This window comes from Dama dama, chromosome 14, assembly GCF_033118175.1.
Source record: "Dama dama isolate Ldn47 chromosome 14, ASM3311817v1, whole genome shotgun sequence".
Classification (NCBI taxonomy): domain Eukaryota; kingdom Metazoa; phylum Chordata; class Mammalia; order Artiodactyla; family Cervidae; genus Dama; species Dama dama.
The window spans coordinates 63,682,034-63,706,040 of NC_083694.1; the positions used below are offsets into that span (position 1 = coordinate 63,682,034).

Genomic DNA, 24,007 nt, shown 5'->3' on the forward strand with positions numbered 1-24,007 from the left:
GCACAGAGCCCTAACCACTGAATCACCAGGGAGTTCCAAAATCTCTTTCTTGTATACAAGGCAGAAACAATGCCTTACGAACTAAATCATTCATAAAGATTATGTTTACTGTAATGGAAAAAATGAGTAAGTAATGGTATAATTAAAAATGTAACTCAAACTGACATGCTTATTTCAAGAAAAACAACACTTAAAAAGAACATCTGCTTCACTGTCAGAAAATTAGAAAAATGAACTGTTACACATTCACACACTGAGTAGACAGTAATAGAAGGCAGAATGCAAAGTCCAATGGCACCTCTGAGTCACAGACAATTTTGTCAATCTCAAGTAAATTCTTTGTACAAAAGATTTTAGTGTAATTTAACCAAGTCTGGCAACAATACCAAAATTCACATCTTATTTCAAAATTGTTATGCTCTTCAGGTATGACCCTCTATGAAAGATACATGAAACTGATGCCATTTAGAGTATTACCTATTCATTTTGGAGGTTTAATTTTCTGTTCACAGTCAAGGAAATCTGAAAAAATTACCTTAGAAAATTAATGCATCTACGAAACTAGTATTGATCTGCAATCTACGGTTACTTGTGATTAGCCTGAAACAATTTCTTTATTTTATACAGATAAAATAATTTTAGAATAAAGTGATCCTAAAACTTTATCGAGAGAGAAAGTATTGTTTCAAGCTTAACAAGACAAATGAAAAACAGACAACCTGAGATTAAATTCTAGCTCCAACGCTATGAGAACTGGGGTACATGACTTAGGCTAGGCATTGATTTCTTCACCTATAAAACAGGGTTGTGACCAGATCTGTTATAAGGATTAAATTATTTAAAAAAGGCAAATATTTTAACTACACTTGGCATATAATGATGAACTGTGTTAACTAATGTTACAATATTACAAATAAATTACTATAAATTGACTTCCCAGGTGGTACAGTGGTAAAGAATCTGCCTGCTGATGCAGGAGTTGCCAGAGTCACAGGTATGATCCCTGGTTGGGAAGATCTCCTGCAGAAGGAAATGGTAACCCACTCCAGTATTCTTGCCTGGAAAATTCCATGGACAGAGGAGTGTTGGAGGCTACAGTCCACGGGGTTGAAAAATCGCCAAATACGACTGAGCAACTGAGAACATGCACATACGCGCGCACACAATCAGTTATGAATTCTCTATTTGTGGGCACAGGAATGGAAGGAAAGTATTAATTTGAGTGCCTAATATATGGCAGGTACTATTTTAGGTACTCTGCAAGACTAAAAGTTATTCCAAAAGATGAGAAAATTGAGGCTTAAAGAGAATTAACATCTTGTTTATAGTCATACAGCTTCTAAGTGATAGAGTAATGAACAAAAGCTAGAGCTTTGTACCTTCAGAGTCTATGTATTTCCACTAGTCAGGCTGTTTCTGGAGAAGCCTCAATGAGAGTTCAAAAGATGAAGATGTATACAAATGCATTTCCTTTCAGAGATTATTTTAATTTAGTAAGGGAAGCAATAGAGGGGAGCAACAGAGGACCAACAAATGGGCCTTACAGCTAAGCGCAAGACTCAATCAGCTTGTCCTTCCAAATAAATAAGAGTAGATAATCTTTACTTGTGACACCTCTTAGCTCAGAAAGTTTGTGCCTTCTATAAAGAAACACATTTTTTAAAATAAAATTTAGAAGGCAGGACACTAAACAGAAGTAAAATAAAGCAGAAATTGTATTAGCAATTCTAATATTTCGTTAAATATAAAAGCAGCATATTGAAAATAGAAGTCCAAAGAATATTTCAATTTGGCAAAGCTCATTTCATTCAAGCAATCACTTGTTTACTTTACTTTCAGTAGTTTTACTTACTTCTCCAATGGAATCTTGAGAATCCTGGGTGTATACTTGAGTCTCTACCTCTCCATCAGTACTTTCTTCTGCCATAACTTCTTCCTGAATCAGAACATACAAGTGTGTGAATCAAATCAATTCACTAGATGAAGCAACACTTGTTCAGCTAGGTTTCCCAATAAAACAAAACTCAAATCTGTAATTTTATGAAACAATACATCAGAAATGTTCACTTACATTTACTTATAAAAATATAACCAATTACATTCCTGTTTGGTATATACAAAATAAGGTTAATGAACATGAATTAAATACATGCCAGTGAAACGAATTTAGTAGTTTCAATGCTTGTTAAGAAAACAATTCATTACAACTTATTCTAAACAAAAGAAAATGAAGGAAAACCACTTTGGTCAACCACAGGGCAAAAATGGCAGGTACCAGTTTAAAACACCCATGAGACTATAAACTTCCTTATTCTTTGAATTAGAAAAAAAAACAAAAAAAACAAAAAAACAGAAATGGAATTCATTCTATGTTTCTACAACTGTGTTTTTAAAATTGAAATTGGAAATTCAATAAAACATATGCAAAGAATACAAAACAGTATTGGCAATGGTAATAGTACCAGGGCTGTCAGTGGAAACATTGTTACTTAACAGCAGTTTTTTCTGGATTTTGACCCCAAAAGCCTCCATTCACTTAATAATGTTGTAACTGAAAGAGTATCTTGTTTCTATTGGTAGAAGTAAAAATAAACAGAAAGACCTTTACATACCTCAGTTCCTACAGGCGTAACACTTTTTAGCTTCTTTGGAAGAGGCATTTCCACTGTATCATCAGAGATCTGGTCTGATGCTTCTATGGTGCTATCTTCTTCCTCTTCACGTGTACGCTTCGGCAAAGAAGAACTTGGGGTAGCTGAAACTGTGAAATTATGTAATTTAAATCTTGAATTACGCATGATAAGCTCAATTTAAACAAAGTTAATCTGAAAACATCTTGATCATTTAACTAAAAAAACAAAACCACAGTAAACATTTATTTGGACAGAACAACAAAATATGTTCCCGCCAATTTATGTGTAAACAAAGAGGAATTTATGTTCTGAATCAATGGTCTCATACTATCAACTTAACCTTTGGTTAATAAAGCCAATAATCATTTACAGTAATACATCTAACTCACTGTGACTGCATTACTATAGAATTGCTACTCACAAAGGTTACACAGGACCTTCTTATAATTTATAACCTCAAGACTCCTTGGACAAATAAAAATTTCCTTATATGTTTAAGATTTGAAAATTCTTACATGATCTTTTTTTAAGTATCTTTTAGTTCTCAGGACTTGTATTAAGTTACAGCTCACCCTTGAACAATTCAGGGGAGAGGGGCACTATCCTTCCAAATTTGCCATTCTTTTATCTGCAGATCCAAGCAACCAAGGATGTGTAGTTACTGTGGTGTTCACTACTGAAAAAATCCACATTTAAGTGGACCATGCAGTTCAAATCTGCGTTGTTCAAGGGTCAACTGTACATATAACATGTTACGGGTTGTACCACCTTTAAAATCAGTGAAAAAATAATTGGAAAGGAAGAAAGATCTTAATGACAAAAATTAGTGACCTAAATTAGGATTCAGCAGTAAACATAAAATAAGATGTTAGGAATACAAACATCTCCTTTAATACCCGATAGAAAACAAGTATGTACAAAGAATATTCAGGTAATACACTCAACAAAATGTAAATGCACAGGTCTACTCTAACTTCATTTTAAAATTAGTCTTACCAGTGCCAAATACTGCTGTGGAAGTAGAAGGCCGCTCAACTGGCGAACTCTGAACCACCTCCACTATGTTTGGGGATAGTTCTTGATTTGTAGGCTCAATCTGAGGATGACTCTGTTGAGTAGGCTGCACAAAAGCTGTAGCCTGTGTTTGTTGTTGAACTGTTAAAATGGGTTGAGGGATAGAAGGCTGGACATTAGGACTGGTAGAACGAACAGATCCACTTGTGCTTCCGAAAACTGGAACATGTTCCACAGGCCCTTCTGACTGCATAGCTGAAAAACAATTAGAGCATATAATGCATTAAGTTTTCTATTCTTACCAAAGTTGGGATTACCCTTCCCTACTCTGTTACAGGTGACATTGTGCATAGTTATTTGTGTACAGACCTCTCATCAATCATCAGATAGAAACACTGAGGGTAAAAGAAATGTATTATGCATCTTTGTATTGCCTGTGTGACAGATACGGTAGTGTGCAGTAAACTGTTGGTTGAATGAAATAAATAAATACCTGAAACTGTTTTTGCATCCATTGTTCTTTTCAAATGATGACCAAATAAAATGATATAAAGAGACTTAAGTATCATTTTGCTTTCAATTGATATAAAATAACCATTAAGTTTAACTGGTAATATAATCATTTTACTGAATGTAGTTCAAATGAAGTATTCTGTCCTTTCATAGCATACATAATTTTATATATTTTTAAACACAAATAATTAACTGAATTCTACAATTTGTTAAGCACCTATGGGAATTGTATTTAGTAAAGTTTTACTGACACCTATCTTGAGATTAGGTAAAGGAATTAAAACAATGAAAAAAAAAATTCCTACGTTTGAGAAGCTCAATCAAGTGGAATTAAAAAAAAATATTCAACTGAATAAGATGTTGTTTAATTGTTGTAATGACTAAGAAAGTGACATGGGAACAAAGTGGAGAAATAAATGAAAAGATCAGATAGCTTTAGTGAAGAAATGATATTTAGGATGAATCACTGATTTAATATGGTTTTCCAAAGTGGATTTCATATCATCTTTCTTAGCCAATAGAGGTGAAAAATGTGGTCCTGAAAAAGATGACATATGTTTGTAAGGGTGTATTTCCCTCTTTCTTTAGCTTGAAAACAAAACAAAGCAAAAATGATGGGAGGGAGGAAATATGCTACGTTAACAAGTAACCCAGGAGGCATGCACCTGAAAATACTAACTGCCCACTTTGACTATGGTGTCTGACGTTAGCTTTAGTGGAAGTCTCATTTATCCTTGAAGTTACACTCATCTTCTCATAACAAATCGAGAAACTGTCGGTTCAGTCGGATCTGCTGTTATTCCATTTACCTTCCTGTGACTCCACTTGTGTAGTGGGCATCACTGTGGCTGTCGGGGTAGTAGTAGGATTTGTAACAGTTGCAGGTGTAACCATTGGGCGGATACTAGCTCTGGGTGTTGACTTATTCCCAGCCATAGCTGCAGCTGTCACTTTACTTGGTGTAGACACAACAGGGGTTGGCTTGATATTGGCTGTTGGTGGGTCTGACATGCTGGCACTTATGGAAGGAAAAATGTGAAAATAATAATTCACAAAAAGTACTACAAACATTCCTTATAAAGTATAAATACTCCATCAAAAGTAAAGCACATATGCTTACTGAAGTGAATGTCCAGTAATTATTACCATAATATACATTCAAACCTTATTAACTGTTTTCCTAACACTGCTCTGAGTAGATTTTTGGCAGATTAGGAAAAAAATTAAAGACAGTAAATACTGTTGTTGTTCAGTCGCTCAGTTGTGTCCGACTGTCTGCGACTCCATGGACTGTAGAAGTAAGCCGCCAGGCTTACTTAAAGACAGTAAGTACAATTCTATATTTTTTTGTTCACTAAATATTATGAAACTCTTATTGAAGAGGTTCTGAATTTAAGCATTAGAAACTGTGCAGGAAATAATCTACAGTGGTGCATCCTGACAAGGCAGAATGTATTAACTGCATTACTGAACCTCAGTCTCACCTTAGCCTCTTGCTCTTCAACTATGTAATTTTATAATGCAAACTTTTTTTTCTCCCTAAAGATCACTAGGTCCTTCCTGTATTTTAAAAGAAAAGCAGGAAACAGACTGTAAACAGAGTGCCAAAAAATAAAACTCACATTCCTCTTTCACCAGAAGCTGGAGTTGTTTTCAACGTGATCTGTCTCTGTTGTTCTGGGACCTATGGAAAGAAAACTATGGATTAGTGTGCCGGTCCTACAAGAGCCCACCCAACAATGCCATCAAAATATTTTACTTGCTAATTCTCTCTGACAGAGGCTCCTAAATCACCAGACATCTTCAAGCAAAATGTACAGAGAAGAAATGATTTGTCATTTAAACAGAACTGGCTGATTACCTTATTGGTAGGTTCCTGAGGCTCGTCTCTCTGTTCAAGGTGTCTCTCTTGATGCTCCCTGAGTTCTCTCTCCAAGCGACTAATTCGACCTTCGTACTGGGACTTAAGAGCAGTCATACGAACATCCAGTTCATCTTTCTGCTGATCTAAGGCTCCATTCCTTTGTTTAAGCTCTTCATTTTCTTTAGTTAGCTGATCTTTTACACCTAAAGAAGTAACCATATCATTCTATTAATATCATAATCAAACACTGGAAACAAAAAATATTTATGTGCTTGATAAGTATTCAAAGGCTGTACTGGATTCTATTCCTGAACTTTAGCATCTACAATAATTCTGATATACTCTACATTTCAATAAACAAAGTTTTAAACATGTATTCATTACTCCAATATAAAACATACTCCAAAATAAAAAAAAAAACTCAGCTTGTCCTAAGATCTCAAAAAAGATAAAGGATCTACCATAAACTAGTCAGCAGAAGCCCTTTCATATGGCCTTTAAATATTTTTAATAGAGACTATAAAATTTTCATTTCATATAATTTACAGCAGATACTCAAGGATAATTAAGTAACTTCATTTTTTAAAAAAATTAAATAAGTTGCCAGGGACATTATCTTAGCGATCCATTTAAAAAACCGTTCATAATAAAATTCAACCTACTTGGCATTTTATTTACCTACTAGCAGACTGGTAAGCAAGGTACAGTAAGGCCCTGAGCATTGTAGCACTGGGATCCTCATACAGCTGACATGATATTCTCCCTGAAGGGCTAACAGCCCTCTGTGAAGTGAGGCACAGAAAACTCACTGGGCTAAGGTCCAAAGCTGCCTAGAATTTACAGAAGGCCTCGGGACAGTATACTATGGACCCAAAGGGTTACCATCAGAAGGCAGTAACAGTTCCACACTAAAGCAGAAGGACAGCTGTATTCCCTATCTTCTATCAGTTAGCAATTAAGAAAGACATCATAAATTAAGGACATCCTTATTACTTGAAAATTAAAACTGCTGTAATTTGAATCCAACTAAATAAACCTAATATCTAAAGTATGCACACACATACACAGAAGTCACTTACTAGTGTTTACTTTTCCTTCCCATTTAATTGTAAGCCTGTATCAAATAACCAACTTTCACCATCAAATTCGAATCATAAAGCGTATAGAAACTTACCAGCTAAATGTGCAATTTTTGATTTTGCTGCTACAATGGCCTTTCTTGTTTTTTCTTCCTTTTCAGTTATCTGCTGTCGAAGTTGTTCTTCCTGTGTGGTTCTATCTTGAAGGTCCTGACGAAGTCGTGCAAGTTCAGATTGAAGCTCCAAAGTCTGTTCCTGGAGACTTCTTGCTTCTATCTCTTTCTCAGACAAAGTCTTTTTTTAAAGGAAGATAAAGAATTAACCGTGTAATTCAGCCAAATCAATATAACTACATACCCTATAGACTTAAAGCATAAAACATTAATTTGTTTAAATGAAAGTATAAATATAAAATGGTAATCAAGTAAGTGGACACTTCCAAGATGACTAGGTATTATCTGCATACATAAGTCATTCAAAGAAAAATTAACGATGTATGTTTCCAGATGATAAGAGAAAGTATCAGTGTTTAACACATTTTTCTTTTTTCAAAATTCCTTTATGACTGAATTATATTCCATTGCATTTTTCCAGCCTTTCAACAAGGAAACAATTAGGAACATACACCTTTCACTTCTCACTTCTCTTCCACTCATACCTTCTGCAGGTTCTCCACTTGATTCTCGAGTGACTTTGACTTGGTTTCTGCTTGGCTTAGGGTCTCTTTTAGCTCCTGCATTTCCTGGACTGAGATGTGCTGTTCCTGATGGTCTCCAGAAGACTGAGCTGAAGTCTCCATGACCTAAGATGACAAACACTAATAATATACTTGCACATTTATATTCAGTAATTCTGCAAATTCATCTAAGAAAATAATAAGTATATAAAGAAACTTACATTTAAGGGTATTCATAAATAAATATTCTATAAAACAACTTTAATGTTCAAGCTATTAGTTAAATAGGTTAGGGCTTTCCACACTACTGGATATTAACCAGCTAATCAAAACGATGATGCACTGTTTAACATAGAATTATCCAGAAAAACAAATCACTCATACGTAAAGGAAAGCATATTAAAGTATTAACAGTGGCTAACTGAGGGGTAAGAATTTTGAAATTTTTCTTCATAAATTTTCTAGTGTAACAAGTGCTAAATACACAGTCTCAAGTCAATATATAAGTTCTTTACCACTGGTAATCAAAAATAAAAATCAAGTCTAAAATAAAATAAAGATTTAAAAATTCTTTTTGATAGATGGCATTTACTACTATTTCTTTATGAATTTATAGTTCATTTTAGGACATACTGAAGACCTAATCTTAAACTAAATAAAATATCACACATAAGATTAAAAACCAATAACTAAATATTATGAATAAGGTTTTTGTAAGACTCATCCAAATATGCATATCCATATATCTAAGTATATATAAAGCTGTGTATAAATTGTGTAGACCAAAATTGTGTGTATCAAAAAATTATAAAGAATATATAAAAAGAAAACCACTTCAAAAATACCTTATCTTGTTGTGCTTTAAGTTCTTCATACTGAGTCTTGTACCTACGTCCAATTTTCTTGACTTGAGTAATAGTTTTAACCTTTTCTTGAATATCAATTATTTTGGCATCTAACTCCTTCTGAATATTTTCCTTTTCTGTTCTTACTTTATTTAAATCTTCCTTTAGACTCTGGATTAAGTTCTGGTTGTTAGTCAAAGATGCATTTGATCTAAGCAAAAAAGATGGGATAAAGCAGAAAAACTAAATATTTGAGACTTTTCAAATTTTAAAACCTTTTAAGTTATATTTTTATTGTGTTGCTTTAGTGTGTGTTTTATTTAGAAAATTCTAAGAAAAGCACACACACACACTTTTTAACTTGTGAACCCGTGGTACTTTAGGAAAACGTGACTGACTTGTTACATGCCATATACACCCATTCTAGAGGTGAGAAGAACTGAGATGTTAGTGGTTAAGTAACATGCACTTTTACTCTGCATGGTACCCGGAGTTTAATCCACATCTGCCTGATAGCAAAATCTACATAAGTACATGAGGTTTTGTAGGCCACATACAGTGTTTGCTCTGTGTTCCTCTTTTTTTTTACGACACTTAAAAAATGCAAAAATCATCCTTAGCTTCCAGGTTGTGCAAAAAAAGGCCTGTAGGTTATAGTCTGCCAACTCCTGTATTTTTATCATAAACTGAACTTGAAATCATATGACCTGAGTTAAGAGCATGTTGCTAATCATTGCTAACCTTAGAAGTAAGCCTGGGTACCTTTCTGAATCTTAGATTCCTCATCTTTAAAATTAATATCTTTCCCACTTAAAATGCCAGACTACTGTTATGAAAAAGAATAAACATGACAAAAATCTGTAAGATGTCAAGTATCATATAAATACGGGCTAAGATAGGGACAAAGGACATTAAAGCTTACAAGAGGTAAGCCAGAAATATTCATTTTAATATTACATTTATCTTTAAAAGGCAGTATACTTCACTATAAGTTCATTTAAGAACTTTCTTTAGGAAATTCCCTGGTGGTCCAGTGAAGAATATGCCTTCTAAAGCAGGGGACATGGGTTTGATCCCTGGTTGGGCAACTAAGCCAAATTAGAGAAGCCTGCAAGACACAGCTACTGAGCTTGTGCTCCACAACAGGCTTCTGCATGCTGAAACAAAGACTCAGTGCAGCGAAAAAAAAAAAGAAAAAGAAAAAAACCTTTCTTTATAAAAAACTTTCAAAATAGATTCATGAATATATGTTAACCAATTAAAAAAAAAATCTACTTGCAAATGTTATTTTGACTATTTAAAAAAATGGTCTGCTTTAGATTCATACCAACTATGTAGTTTAAAAAGTAATCAAATATGGAGAAATAATTCATAAATGAAGGCATAAAACTAAATGACAGCTTGCTTGTTTTTATAAAACAATAAAAAGAAAGCTACATATAAGAGGTCCAGCACTTTCCATTCTCTTTAAAGTCAGGAAGCACTTAGGGGATCACATAAACAACAGAAACAAACTTCAAGATTGTCCAAGTGTTGTATACAACTTAAGGTTTGTTCCATATACCTTGCAATTTCAGCTTTAAGTCTTCCAATTTCTTCAGTCAATTGCTGAATACGCTTAGTGTGAACTTCCTTTTCAGAAAGCAGCTTACGATATTCTTCTGTATCTGGATCTTTCTGCTGACTCACTAGATGCTAGAATAGGAACAGTGTATAACATGGTTTTATGAAACTAATGTGCTGTAATAAAATATCAGAGTATCTAATTATGTTTATACTAGATGCTTACGTACATAGTGATCAGTCATCAAATTATAAGAAAATAAAATCAAAGCTTTAGTTCCTTTGTTTAGATAAGAGGTTTAGCCAAAATGAAAGGGGAAAACAAAGGAAATGTCATTCACTATTCATTATTTTTCACAGTTGCAAAGGAACATTTCAGAATAGTTACAATAGAGTCAAATAAAGGGATCCAAAGAATCTATAAGCTTTTAATATTAAATACCCAATTTCATTAAAGTGACATATATGGGGAAAAAAAGTTCATCATGCATTACAAACAAGAAAATGAAAATAATCCTAAATGCAATAGATTCCATTAACCAGAAAGGAAGGCAACATAATTTAACAGGAATATATCTAAACTTGGGACAGATTATCCTTTCTGGATTTTTCAGACTCTCTGCGTGAATAAAAAAGAGCATGAAGGGGCTCTAAAATTTTAAAATCCTATTCAGATATGAGTAGTTCTTTAGAGCATTTTCTAGGTGCTGGGTGAACTGCTTCATTTAATTTTTGTAAAATGAACACAGTGATTCCTCTGTAAATGATACCCTCATTTACAAAATCAAGGAAAATTGTCTGAGGAAGATTAATGTCCTCATTTTCACAAAGCACATAGCTAGTAGGAGGTAAGGCAGATTTCCAACTTCTTCTCTGAATACAGAGCTACAGCTTCTAACCATACTATGTGTGTGTATAGTATGTGAGGTTATATCAAATAACCTCAGATATGCAGATGACACCACCCTTATGGCAGAGAGCAAAGAACTCAACAGCCTCTTGATGAAAGTGAAAGAGGAGAGTGAAAAAGTTGGCTTAAAACTGAACATGCAGAAAACTAAGATCACAGCATCCGGTCCCATCACTTCATGGCTAATAGATGGGGAAACAATGGAAACAGTGAGAGACTTTACTTGTGGGGGCTCCAAAATCACTGCAGATGGTGACCGCAGCCATGAAATTAAAAGACACTTGCTCCTTGGAAGAAAAGCTATGGCCAATCTAGACAGCATATTAAAAAGCAGAGACATTACTTTGCCGACAAAGGTCTGTCTAGTCCAGGCTGTGGTTTTTCCGGTGGTAGTGTATGGATGTGAGAGTTGGACTGTGAAGAAAGCTGAGTGCCGAAGAATTGATGCTTTTGAACTGTGGTGTTGGAGAAGACTCTTGAGAGTCCCTTGGACAGTAAGGAGATCTAACCAGTTCATCCTAAAGGAAATCAGTCCTGAATATTCACTGGAAGGACTGATGCTGAAGCTGAAACTCTAATACTCTGGCCACCTGATGAACTGACTCATTGAAAAAGACCCTGATGCTGGGAAAGACTGAAGGTGGGAGGAGAAGGGGACGACAGAGGATGAGATGGTTGGATGGCATCTCCAACATGATGGACAGGAGTTTGGGTACTCCAGGAGTTGGTGATGGACAGGGAAGCCTTGCGTGCTGCAGTCCATTGGATCGCAAAGAATCAGACATGACTGAGTGACTGAACTGAATGTGTGTGTGCATTTTGTTGCTCAGTTGTGTCTGACTCATTGTGAACCAATGGCCTGTAGCCTGCCAGGCTTCTCTGTCCAAGGGATTTTTCAGGCAAGAATACTGAAGTGGGTTGCCATCTCCTTCTCCAGGGGATCTTCCCGATCCAGGGATTGAACCCAGGTCTCCTGCATTGTAGGCAAATTCTTTATCGTCTGAGACACCACGGAAGCCAAACACTATGCTATGTGGTTTTGTCTTCTCTCCCCCAACCCCCAAAATATTGCAGTGAACGAGTCTTCTTAAAGCACTTCAATGAATTATATAAATCCATTTTTCATGTACAAACACATTTTTAAAGATAAAGCAAAAGCCTAAATTTGGAATACAAATAGACAATTTAGCTTTTTAAAGAATACACACAATATAACCAAAACTTCAAAAATTTAGTTATAAGCTTAATGCCTGACACATAGGTATATGTAACAAACACATTGGACTTTCACTGATGAACATAAAATACTTCCCACTAGCTTATTAAATATTTTTATCCTCTTAAATTTTACCCTGTTATATTAAATCAACATGTTTTTATGTTTTGGAATAGGTTTGACTAAATTTACCTGGTTACGTGCTTTCCAACGTTTTACATCTTCTTCTAATAACTTCTTCTCTGCTTGCAACATACCGCTTTTCTCACTCAGCTCAGCATTTGCTTCTTGTAAGGGTAAAATATCTAACTCCAGTTTCCTGACCTGAAAATAGTTTCAGTATTTTTTTTTAAATACCTGATGTGAAAATTTATTTACAACATTACTAAAAATATGTTTCTACTCTTCATTTGTAAATTACAAACCTTGGCTTGCATCTGCTGTAGATCCTGTTCCAGCCTCTCCTTCTCTTCTCTCAGCATCTTATTGGTCTCCATGACTACGTTCATTGTTTCGGTTTTCTTCATCAGTTCCTCATGCTGGGCCATTGTTTTTGCAGTTACCTAAAGATTTCAAACATATGTGTACAGCAACATATACCAACAGATTAAGGTCTATCTTTTCCCACCAGCTCTAATCTTTCCTATAAAAGTAAAAAGGATTAAATGTCAACTTTTAAAACAAATTTTTAGGAGTCTTACATGTTTATTTTTCTGTGATTCGTGCCAATTACAGGGTTCAAACATGCAAGAAATTAAAAGATGGAAGTAAAAAGATACTATAAATCTCACCAACAAATAGTTATTTACATTAGGTAAAAACATAATCCAGACCTCTATCTTCCCGTTTCTATTCTTTTTCTTGCTACACTGAATTCAGCAACAGTTCTAAAAGGATGTTATTTTGGTCCCCAGTTTTCCCCCTCTTTTTCACAAACTCTTTTTCATTTCACTCGATTGTTTCATCACTTTGATTCTGAGCAATTTTACTGAATACTTGTTCACTCGTGAAGTTTCTGTTCTGAGTATAATTATCCATTTTTTGCATGTATTACTTTATACCTTCACCATTTTTAAAGCTATCATTCATGGTTGCCATGCTACACTACTTGACTTAGATAGACATATTATTTTTGATATAACTTAGGTTACTTCATGACTCTCTCCCTTTGTATGTAAGACTTGGTTGAGCTGGGTATTTTGTAGTATGATTTGCCTTTATGTAGCCTAAAGGAACAGCAAAGAAAACACAAGAGACTGAACGAATATACAATCACTAGAAACCCTGATTCTGTTCTTTCCTGCAAGTGTTAGCTCCACTGAATCAGAAGGTCTGTTTATTATTTCCATAGTGAGATATTTGAATTTGAGTTGTTTTCTCAATAGGATGTAATTCTGGAACTTTTCATTTCTGTCTGAAAATGTAAATCCCTTAAGTTTACTTGTTCAATTATCCCCTTTCTCCTGTTTCATGGTTTCTCTCTAGTAGCCATTCCAACTATCAGTTAAAAGAAGATAAATGATTCAAGGTCTTAATTTCCTTCTTTCTAGATGTGGAGCTATATTACTGCATCTCCTCAGAATGAGGTTATGCAATAATAAGGTTTTGGTTGCTTGGGTGGACTGAGTTGAGCTTGTGTTGTGATCATACATTCACCAAACACCCTTTTCCCCCACTTTGGTTGACTGTTTTGACTACATTTTATACCTCTGCTGAGAAAAAGAAAATTCCATAGCAATTTCAACCAACCATTTTTTGTAGATGACTAATTTCTATAATGACAATTATAGTAGTAAATAAAGATAACTGAAATTTATTAAGCACTCAGTGTGTACCAGACATAATTCAAAAGTTTCATGTGCACTAACTAAATTCTCACTGTTTTTATCACCCTCATATTACAGACAAGGAAGTTTAAGAGCAAGGAAGTTAAACAATGTGCCCAAGTAACACATTTGAATGGTATGAACTAGAATTTGAAACCAGGTAGTCTTGGTTATCATTAGGCTCTTATCACTATACTGTGCCAATGTTTAACATCTAATGAACCTACGAGTTTAAGAAGAATGCTTATTTCAAACTAAATTTTATGCTACAAGAAACTGAAATGAGTACCTCTCTTGATTTAACAAGTGCCTTCTTAAAGCTTAGGATACATACCTGAACTTTCTCCCTTTCAGCATTTAGACTATCCTGCAGTTCCTGCAGCTCTCTTTCTAAAAGTTCAACCCTTTGTCGATATCGCAGGCTCTCAACTTGAGCCACTTCAAATCTAGTTTCAGCAATTTCTTTTTCTCGTCGTATAAATCTATAAAAATATGTAAGATGTTACTTGAATAGAATTAACGCCAGTAACAGAACATTCAAAAACTTGGATAATTTTCAAGATAACAAAATTATTCACTTTAAAAACTATTTTCATTAAAAAATAATAATAGAAGATACACTTTATTACAGACAGTGGTTTCTATCTTTAAAATAAATCTGATGGAGAAGGGCATGGCAACCCACTCCAGTATTCTTGCCTGGAGAATCCCATGAACAGAGGAGCCTGGCGGGCTACAGTCCATGGGGTTGCAAACAAGTCAGACACAACTGAAGCAACTTAGCACCCAAGCAGTAAGAGTAGCCACATCCAACAAGCACTGACCAAGCACCTCTGATGGTCAGGCACCATTCTGAGTGCTGGGGACACAGCAGTGAACAAGACTATGGCTCCTGCCCTTGGGAACATCAATGTTTTCACTCACTGTTTCGTGGGCTCCATTTACATACTTGAAGCCACAGGGCAAGCTAGAGCCAACAGAGGTAGCTATGTGTCAGGCAGTGCAGACTCCTGAGAAAGCTCAGTCTCTGAGGCCATGGGCCTAAGATTTAAGATTCTTTTCATTCATCTTAAATATGGCCGTGGAACAAAATGCTCAGCAAAAATCCCTGCCTTTTCAGGTCAAATTAGGTGCTTGTACCTTTCAAATGCACCAATCTCCCTTAGGCTTAAAAAAAAAAAGAAGAAAAGAGGATCATGTGTTTAATTTTATCAGAATTGCCAGATTCTCCATTGTGCGTTTTGTGACATAGAAAAATGCTTTTGCTATGTACTATTAAGGATGATACAGAGTCTAGAAAAAGAGTAATCCAACTTGCAAAAAAAAAAAAATATATATACACAGGTATAAGTATAGATCTGTGCATATGTACATATGAAAACATACAAAGTATGGAGAAATAAATACTAAAATGACAAGGTGTCGAAGGAACCATGGGGGTGCTGTTTTTTATTTTCTTCTCAATTCTTTCTTTACTCTCATCATTTCTAAAGGGAACATACACATACCCAAGACTGTGTATCTTTCCTGAAGACATAGTCAATCAGTGTCAAAAAAAAAAAACCCTTAAGCACTAACTTAAGCAAGGAGGTGACTTGTACACTGAAAACTGAAAAACATTGCTGAAAGAAATGAAAGATGACATAAATAAATGAAAAATGGAAAAAAAAAAAAAAAAATCTGAAAGGCATTTACTTTTCCAAGGAATCCATTCAAGTTCTTACTGTCAGATTCAACTTCTACTCACTTATTTAAATCAGCATATGTCTAAATGTCAAAAGTGACCACTAATTGGGTAGTAGTGGGTTTGTTGACTCTACGTGACAAAATGAGCTTTATATTTATTTACCTAAATAGCATATAATTTCCACTGGCCTCATTTATACACATACAGTGTAACTTCATAATTGTTGCTCATCATAGAAGTAAAGCATTAAGAATATATTGGATTTACCTGAGAATTTCTAAAATTTGTTCTTGGGATTTTCCTTCTTCATTGAGAGATACATTCAATGGACCTTGTACACCTTCCTTCATTGAGGAAACGACTTTGTCACTTAATTTTTCAATCTGATCATGAAGTAACCTGTTTTGTTTTTCTAGATCTTCACAGCGAGACACACTCTTAGAAACTTCATCCTATAAGCCAAGAGTCTATCATATAATAGCAGATTTTCCAATGTATGTTAAAAAACAATAAAAAAACACCAAACCTTTCAATTTCCCAGAACATTCTATTATGAACAATACCTTTAACATTCTCTCTCTCTCTTCCCAAGATGCTTTACATTCCAACAACTGTGATTCTGCTTTTTGGGCTGTTTCTTCCAAATGCTGACGCACTGATGCCATTTTGGAAACCTGTTCCTTGGCAGCTTGGAGAGCTTCAACATCAGCAGCGTGTAGCATCAATTCTCTCTCATACTTATTCTGAGCTTCCACAGCTATTTTAGCCTGAAAGGAATTATTGCCCCATTGACACAGATTCCATAAGGCCAGTCTTTGAAAAGATGTACACTGTGTTACTTATAGCAATAAACGTGAACACAATCTCAATGTTCCAAAATATTTAAGAGAATAATGAAAAATTATGCTGCACCTATTTGATGAAGTGTTAAACAACTGTTCAAAATGAAACTTAGAAAGATGAGGTAGTAACTTGGAACAGACTTTATGAAATAGACTAAATATAACTCAGTTACATAAAATATATGCATATATACACACAAAATGAAAAAGGGAAATGAAAATAATTTATTTGAATACTGAATCATGGATACATTTTTTTTTTACGGATACATTTTTTTATTCTCATTTCCAGTATTACAATGGTTGGCAATAAGCCAATGATAATTCATTTTTGTCTAATTTACCTTCAGTGTGAAGTACTTTCCCTTGTACTCCATTTTTAAAATAATCCTGATACATATACATATTATGCATGTTAAGTAATATGCTATTAACATACCACCAATCATAAAAATGAGAATGTTACCAATATCCTTACATGTATTCCTTTCCCATTCTACCATTTCAATAGTTCTCATTTTCCTAAATTGTTTTATCATCTTTTTCATAACTATAAAAAGCAGTATCATGTATATGTGTGTGTGCATGTGTGTATATATACTTAAATAATGTGCTTTTGTACTGTTAAAGCTTATAAACAGTGGTGCATAGAAATCTGTGTAAGCTCAGTAATTCATTAACAATGTTTTCAAAATATCCCTGTTTTGCTGAGGAAAAGTATCTCTATCTTGTCTATACAAGCTTTACAACTAGACTTAGTGTAGCACTGCAATAGTGAAAGAATGCTTGCAAGTGAGATCAAGTACACATTTAATCTTCTACTCCTATTTTTATATATTTTCTCCATTTACCAATGTTGTTTTATTAATGGACATTGCTCTAAAGACATCTCTTTTTTCCTCCAAAATTTGCTATATGCCTGTTTGCTTTTATGGAAGACCTAGGTTAGTATCTGTTTCTGCTAAACAAAAGAAATCCAAAGAGGACTACTGCTTTTACAGAAAAGTGAAAACAGTGTTCAACATTTGTTTAGTAGATGCCATTATTGAGGCAGTGAGCATCCTGAGTAGCAAAAGGGGCACCACCAAGCTCCTTCCCCAGGAATTACACTCAGCATCTCAGCACCAAGCCGTCATAGCTTTGGACTGCGAGCGTCTGTGTTTTATCTCCATTTAATCTGTGTTTCCATCAGGAAGATGTGACCTGAGATAACTGTTTCTTCCCTTTATGCCACTTCAGCTTTCACAGGAGTGTTCTACTTCTGGAGAGCAGGAGAAACCTGGCCTTACTTTTAGCTTTCATCTATACTTTTCAGTTGATCTTATTCCAAGTGTCCCAAGAGTGGAAATAACTTGCATGTTTTATAAAATGCACCAATCCCCCAAATGCATTACTATACTTGAAGAACTGTGCCCTAAGATCAAAGCTCACTTTCCAATAACTGACTGAGTGACACTTACTTGTTCCTGACAGTCCCGTCTGGCTTGCTGTTCATTACTCAAAGCTGTGCTTGCTCTCTGAAGAGCTTCTTGTACTTCATTCTGAACACTATTGAGTGTTTTCTTTAACTCAGATAACTAAATTGAAGAACAAGATTAAAACCAAGAGTTAACTGCAAATTTACTTTAAAATTATCGAAGTTAGGTTTTTTAAAATACAAGTAGTCCAAAGATAGTTTATCACCTGATATACTGTGCACATTTTGCAGGCTTATTTTCACTCCATGTTATTAAAAATGTGTACAGAAGTAAATTTTTAGGCAGAGGCTTCTGAAAAGCAACACTGATATCTAGTACCATAAAGTAGTCTCAAATATCCAAAAGGAAACATGTACAGACCAGAGTAAAATATAAAACTGAAATAGTTATATAAGGTATGTGTTCAATCAGTATCTGCTGGGAATAACTGAATGGTAATTAATGAGCTAGATAAAAGAATCTAAATTCTTACAACAGAAAAAGTGATTGGTATGGTAATAACCTATTTTACCTGTTGTTCCATGCTCTCTATGGCTTTTCTCTTGTCATCCTGAAGTTCCTGTTTTTCCTTCTCTACTTCCATCAACTTCTTTTCCAGCTGTGTCTGAAATTCGGCTGACTCTTTTAAGCGAACTTCAATGTTCTTACGTACTTCTTCTGTCACCTTCACCATCAACCCAACAGTAGGGCACAAAGAATACATACACTTAAAATCATACAATTAGTTTCCCCAAATCAAAGCTAAATTTATTTATTTTGATAGGTAAGAAGGGGATTTATTTAGAGAGAAACTCTGTTCATAGACTGTGTGGGCCATCTCAGAAGGCAAGACTAGCCTAAGCTAAATTTAAAACATACTAAAATTCACAAATGGAATACACTGGCCTTCCTATCTCAGCTAATAGTGCCTATTACAAGGAATAACTTCCGACCTTTACTATTCAAACGATGCTTTCCTTCAAGGCAAAAATGCCATCTCCCCTGTGAAGTCATGCATACTCAAAAGACAAATAATCTCACCTACCACCCATTCACATCAGCATTTCATCTGTACTTTTTCTACGGGAATATACTTCCCATGTTCTACAAATTTTGTGTGATTTTTTTGTTCTATCTGGCTTATTAGACTTAAATGCTTGTAAGAGGTAAGTAAGTGCAATGCCAGTTGAACCCTCACTTTGACACAGTGCCTTAAACATCCTAACTTCAAAAAAAAGTACATGCAAACTGATTTCAAAATTGTATATACCTGTTTTTCCTTGTTGAGGGATTCTTCCAAACTAGTAACCATTGCACGATACTGTTCCACATTACTAGTGCTTGTTTTGAGTCTTTCCTTCAAGTCATTCACCTGCTCTTCTGCCTGCCTTAGCTGGCTCAGAAGGTCATCCATATCTTCTTTGTTGCTAGGCTGACCTAATAGATATAACGGTTTTCTTAAAATTAACATTTTAAATGATATTAAAGATGACTGCTAATAAAGAATTTGTGAAATTAGAATTAAGGCTGAGATGTAGACGTATTTAACTATCTAGAACTTTTTTAACCTATGCTGAATACCATAATAAAAACAGGTTACTGTCAGTAGGTTATTTCTTTAAAAACAAAAATGTTTAAGTATTTGAACTCTACTGTTACAAATATTTGTTTTTAAAAAGTATTTAAAAGATAATATAAAATATTTCCACTAAACTGAAATAACTACTTGTAGAAATTAACATTCTTAATTTATTTAAACCATTGTTTATGCCAAAACCATACAGCTTAAAACATTTAGCATAACTTTCATTCTAAAATTCACAGAAAAGGAAGAAATTACAGATTAAAAGGAATGTTTTCTTACCACATGATAACAATAAGAAAGAAGTACTGGAAAATTATATATACACAATATATATCACATACATACACATGTATATTTATGTTTTAAGTTTCTTTTGTATTAAGAAATAAATAAGACCATGTAGAAAGATTACTTGGACTCAATGGGTTTGCATTTGAAATAATGTATTGACAAAGAGTAGCAAAATCTAATGAAACAAACCTTTTCCCTGCAGCTGTCAATGAGCAAAGATTAGGAATACTGCTCTAAAGAGATCAAACAAATCCATGATTTCTGTAAGTTAGCCTTATCATTACAAATTTAGCAAGTAACTTCATCTCAAAAGGGAGAGTTAAAAATTCAAATTATCAACCCTCCACAAGAGAAACATTCTTAAAGCATCAATGAAATGGTTTCAATAACAGGAAAACTAAAAGCATATCTTGGTCAGCTGCCATATGTACAACTATTCTGAATCTTTCAAGTCTGTGCATTTATTAATTTACGTGGGAAACTGGGCTTTACTGTATGAAGAGTAAAGTTTTTGTTTTGTTTAAATCTTTTGTTAGTATCAATGAAAAAAAAGGCTATTTATTTATAGGATATGTTACAAATTGAAAGAGGTACTTTCATCAGCCTACTTAATTATTTACCTTTACCAGTTCTCTGTGAAGACTGAGAAGCAAGTTGGACTTCCATATTACTGAGGTGCTGTTTCAATGTAGCAATTTCCTTTTGAGCATTTTTTAACAGTTCTTTTGTGTTAAGATGAAGATTTGTCTCAGTATCCAGCTGTCTCTTTGTATCTAAAAGCTGAACCTGTAAGAAAAAAATACATTAACCCTACAAACACTATCTTTCAGTTCTTAAGTAACTAGAAGTTCAAGTTACCTTTATGCAGAACTTTTAAACCGGCTAAAACAGAGCAACAGAACTGATATTTAACTCCTGAACTGAAACAACCAAAAAAAAAAAAATCAACAACAAAAAACAGACAAAACGCTTCAAAACAACAGAGACAGGAAACAGAAGAGATGAGCCCTACAGTTTCTCAGCGTATTGATCATTGATTGAAGAGTGTCCAGGCTATGGCACAGGGAAAGGTAAATGAGGCCACAGATTCCATGAACTGGGAACACAGAACTCAGAGAAGAAGGCTAAACCAGCTTGAATTCATCAGACAGACAGATAATCAGAGATGAGAGCTGCCTAGACAGAGTAATATGGAGACTTGCACAGGATCCTTTCTTGAATATTCAGCAAAAGAGTGATCAGTGCATGCCTGTGAAAACACCCCAGACAGCGTAAAGAATCACACAGGCACTGGAGTGGTCTGAAGACCGAAGACTCTCTGGTCCTCAGAGCAAGTCAGGTATAAAGCCTGTTTTCAGCAGGCTGACTGAAAAAGCTCTTAATTCACTGGACTCTGGGTCTAGAACTCAGGAAGATACTGCCTTGGCTCAGTTCAGTCGCTCAGTCGTGTCCGACTCTTTGCAACCCCATGGACTGCAGCACTCCAGGTTTCCTTGTTTATCACCAACTCCCAGAGCTTACTCAAACTCATGCCCATTGAGTCGGTGATGCCATCCAACCAGCTCATCCACTGTCGTCCGCTTCTCCTCTCACCTTCAATCTTTCCCAGCATCAGGGTCTTTTCAAATGAGTCAGTTCCTCACATCAGGTGGCCAAAGTACTGGAGTTTCAGCTTCAACATCAGTCCTTCCAATGAATATTCAGGACTGATTTCCTTTAAGATGGACTGGCTGGATCTCCTTGCAGTCCAAGGTACTCTCAAGAGTCTTCTCCAACACCACAGTTCAAAAGCATCAATTCTTCGGCACTCAGCTTTTTTAATAGTCCCAACTCTCACATCCATACATGACTACTGGATAAACAATAGCTTTGACTAGATGAACCTTTGTTGGCAAAGTAATGTCTCTGCTTTTTAATATGCTGTCTAGGTTGGTCATACCTTTTCTTCCAAGGAGCAAGCGTCTTTTAATTTCATGGCTGCAGTCACCATCTGCAGTGATTTTGGAGCTCCCACAAGTAAAATCTCTCAGTTTCCCCAACTATTTGCCATGAAGTGATGGGACCAGATGCTGTGATCTTAGTTTTCTGAATGTTGAGTTTTAAGCCAACTTTTTCACCCTCCTCTTTCACTTTCATCAAGATGCTCTTCAGTGCCTCTTCACTTTCTGCCGTAAGGGTGGTGTCATCTGCATATCTGAGGTTATTGATATTTCTCTCAGCAATCTTGATCCCAGCTTGTGCTTCATCCAGCCCAGCATTTCGCATGATGTACTCTGCATATAAGCTAAACAAGCAGGGTGACAATGTACAGCCTTGACGTACTCCTTTCCTGATTTGGAACCAGTGTGCCATTCCATGTCCACTTCTAACTGCTGCTTCTTGACCTGTATACAGATTTCTCAGGAGGCAGGTCAGGGGGTCTGGTATTCCCATCTGTTGAAGAATTTTCTACAGCTTGTTGTGATCCACACAGTCAAAGGCCTTGGCATAGTCAATAAAGCAAAAATAGATGTTTTTCTGGAACTCCCTTGCTTTTTCTATGATCCAACAGATGTTGGCAATTTGATCTCTGGTTCCACTGCCTTTTCTAAATCCAGCTTGAACATCTGGAAGTTCACGGTTCACATACTGTTGAAGCCTGGCTTGGAGAATTTTGAGCATTACTTCGCTAGTGTGTAAGATGAGTGCAATTGTGTGGCAGTTTGGACATTCTTTGGTATTGCCTTTCTTTGGGACTGGAATGAAAATTGACCTTCTCCAGTCCCCTGGCCACTGCTGAGTTTTCCAAATTTTCTGGCATATTGAGTGCAGCACTTTAACAGCGTCATCTTTTAGGATTTGAAATAGCTCAACTGGTATTCCATCACCTCCACTAGCTTTGTTTGTAGTAGTGTTTCCCAAGGCCCACTAGACTTTGCTCTAGGTCAGTGATCACATCATTGTGGTTAACTGGGTCATGAAGATCTTTTTGGTATAGTTCCTCTGGGTATTCTTGCCACCTCTTTTTAATATCTTCTGCTTCTGTTAGGTCCGTAACATTTCTGTCCTTTATTGAGCCCATCTTTGCATGAAATGCTCCCTTGGCATCTCTAATTTTCTTGAAGAGATCTCTAATCTTTCACATTCTATTATTTGCCTCTACTTCTTTGCATTGATCCCTGAGGAAGGCTTTCTTATCTCTCCTTGCTATTCTTTGTAACTCTGCATTCAAATGGGTATATCCTTCCTTTTCTCCTTTGTCTTTAGCTTCTCTTCTTTTCTCAGCTATTTGTAAGGCCTCCTCAGACAACCATTTTGCCTTTTTGCATTTCTTTTTCTTGGGGATGGTCTTGATCACTGCCTCCTGTACAATGTCACAAACCTCTTTTTTTTGTTTGTTTGTTTTTTTTGCTATTTTCTTTTTTTTTAAATTTTTTAAATTTTTTTCATTTATTTTTATTAGTTGGAGGCTAATTACTTTACAATATTGTAGTGGTTTTTGACGAACCTCTTTCATAATTCTTCAGGCACTATCAAATCTAAATCCCTTGAATCCATTTGTCTCTATTTTTTACACTTAAAAAGTTGAGCCTGCCTAATAAATCATAAAAAACAGACTCAAGAGAATCAAACTATTTTCTATTTTCAGCTAACTTAACTGCAGTCCAGGACAAAGCTCAAGATTTAAAGAAAACAAAATATCTGGCACCCCTCAGGGTAAAACTCATAATGTTATGGCACTCAATGAAAAATTACTAGTCATACAAAAAGGCAAGAAAAACTTAAGAGTTTGTAAGAGATCTCTTCAAGACTATGCTTCAACACGAGCTTGATTTTTAAACATAAATATTCTATAGAAACTCAGAACACTGATAAGACTCACATCCAGATTTCTAGTAAGTGTATGTCTCTGTTCCACCTCATTCTCCAACTTCTTCTTTAGATGAGATATTTCATGCTCCAATTTTTCTATCTGGCTACTAAGCCTTTGTTTGGTTTCTGTTTCAGATCGCTCTAATATTCCCTA

General features: G+C 35.2%; 1 protein-coding gene across 2 annotated transcripts in view; it reads right to left on the minus strand.

Annotated features, from left to right (window-relative positions):
- The window catches only part of TPR (translocated promoter region, nuclear basket protein), a 60,392-nt gene that overhangs the window by 16,961 nt on the left and 19,424 nt on the right, over positions 1 to 24,007 (minus strand). For both annotated transcript variants that reach the window (XM_061160941.1, XM_061160940.1), the window contains exons 20-39: positions 23,864 to 24,004; positions 20,622 to 20,787; positions 19,396 to 19,562; positions 18,658 to 18,810; positions 18,129 to 18,245; positions 16,390 to 16,593; positions 16,094 to 16,278; positions 14,474 to 14,621; positions 12,739 to 12,876; positions 12,506 to 12,637; positions 10,189 to 10,319; positions 8,625 to 8,835; positions 7,762 to 7,905; positions 7,199 to 7,397; positions 6,022 to 6,227; positions 5,783 to 5,844; positions 4,970 to 5,178; positions 3,630 to 3,902; positions 2,613 to 2,761; positions 1,853 to 1,936 (exon numbers count right to left, since the gene is read on the minus strand). In XM_061160941.1, the coding sequence (XP_061016924.1) occupies positions 1,853 to 1,936; positions 2,613 to 2,761; positions 3,630 to 3,902; positions 4,970 to 5,178; positions 5,783 to 5,844; positions 6,022 to 6,227; positions 7,199 to 7,397; positions 7,762 to 7,905; positions 8,625 to 8,835; positions 10,189 to 10,319; positions 12,506 to 12,637; positions 12,739 to 12,876; positions 14,474 to 14,621; positions 16,094 to 16,278; positions 16,390 to 16,593; positions 18,129 to 18,245; positions 18,658 to 18,810; positions 19,396 to 19,562; positions 20,622 to 20,787; positions 23,864 to 24,004 (3,219 nt within the window). The remainder of the gene's footprint in view (positions 1 to 1,852; positions 1,937 to 2,612; positions 2,762 to 3,629; positions 3,903 to 4,969; positions 5,179 to 5,782; positions 5,845 to 6,021; positions 6,228 to 7,198; positions 7,398 to 7,761; positions 7,906 to 8,624; positions 8,836 to 10,188; positions 10,320 to 12,505; positions 12,638 to 12,738; positions 12,877 to 14,473; positions 14,622 to 16,093; positions 16,279 to 16,389; positions 16,594 to 18,128; positions 18,246 to 18,657; positions 18,811 to 19,395; positions 19,563 to 20,621; positions 20,788 to 23,863; positions 24,005 to 24,007) is intronic.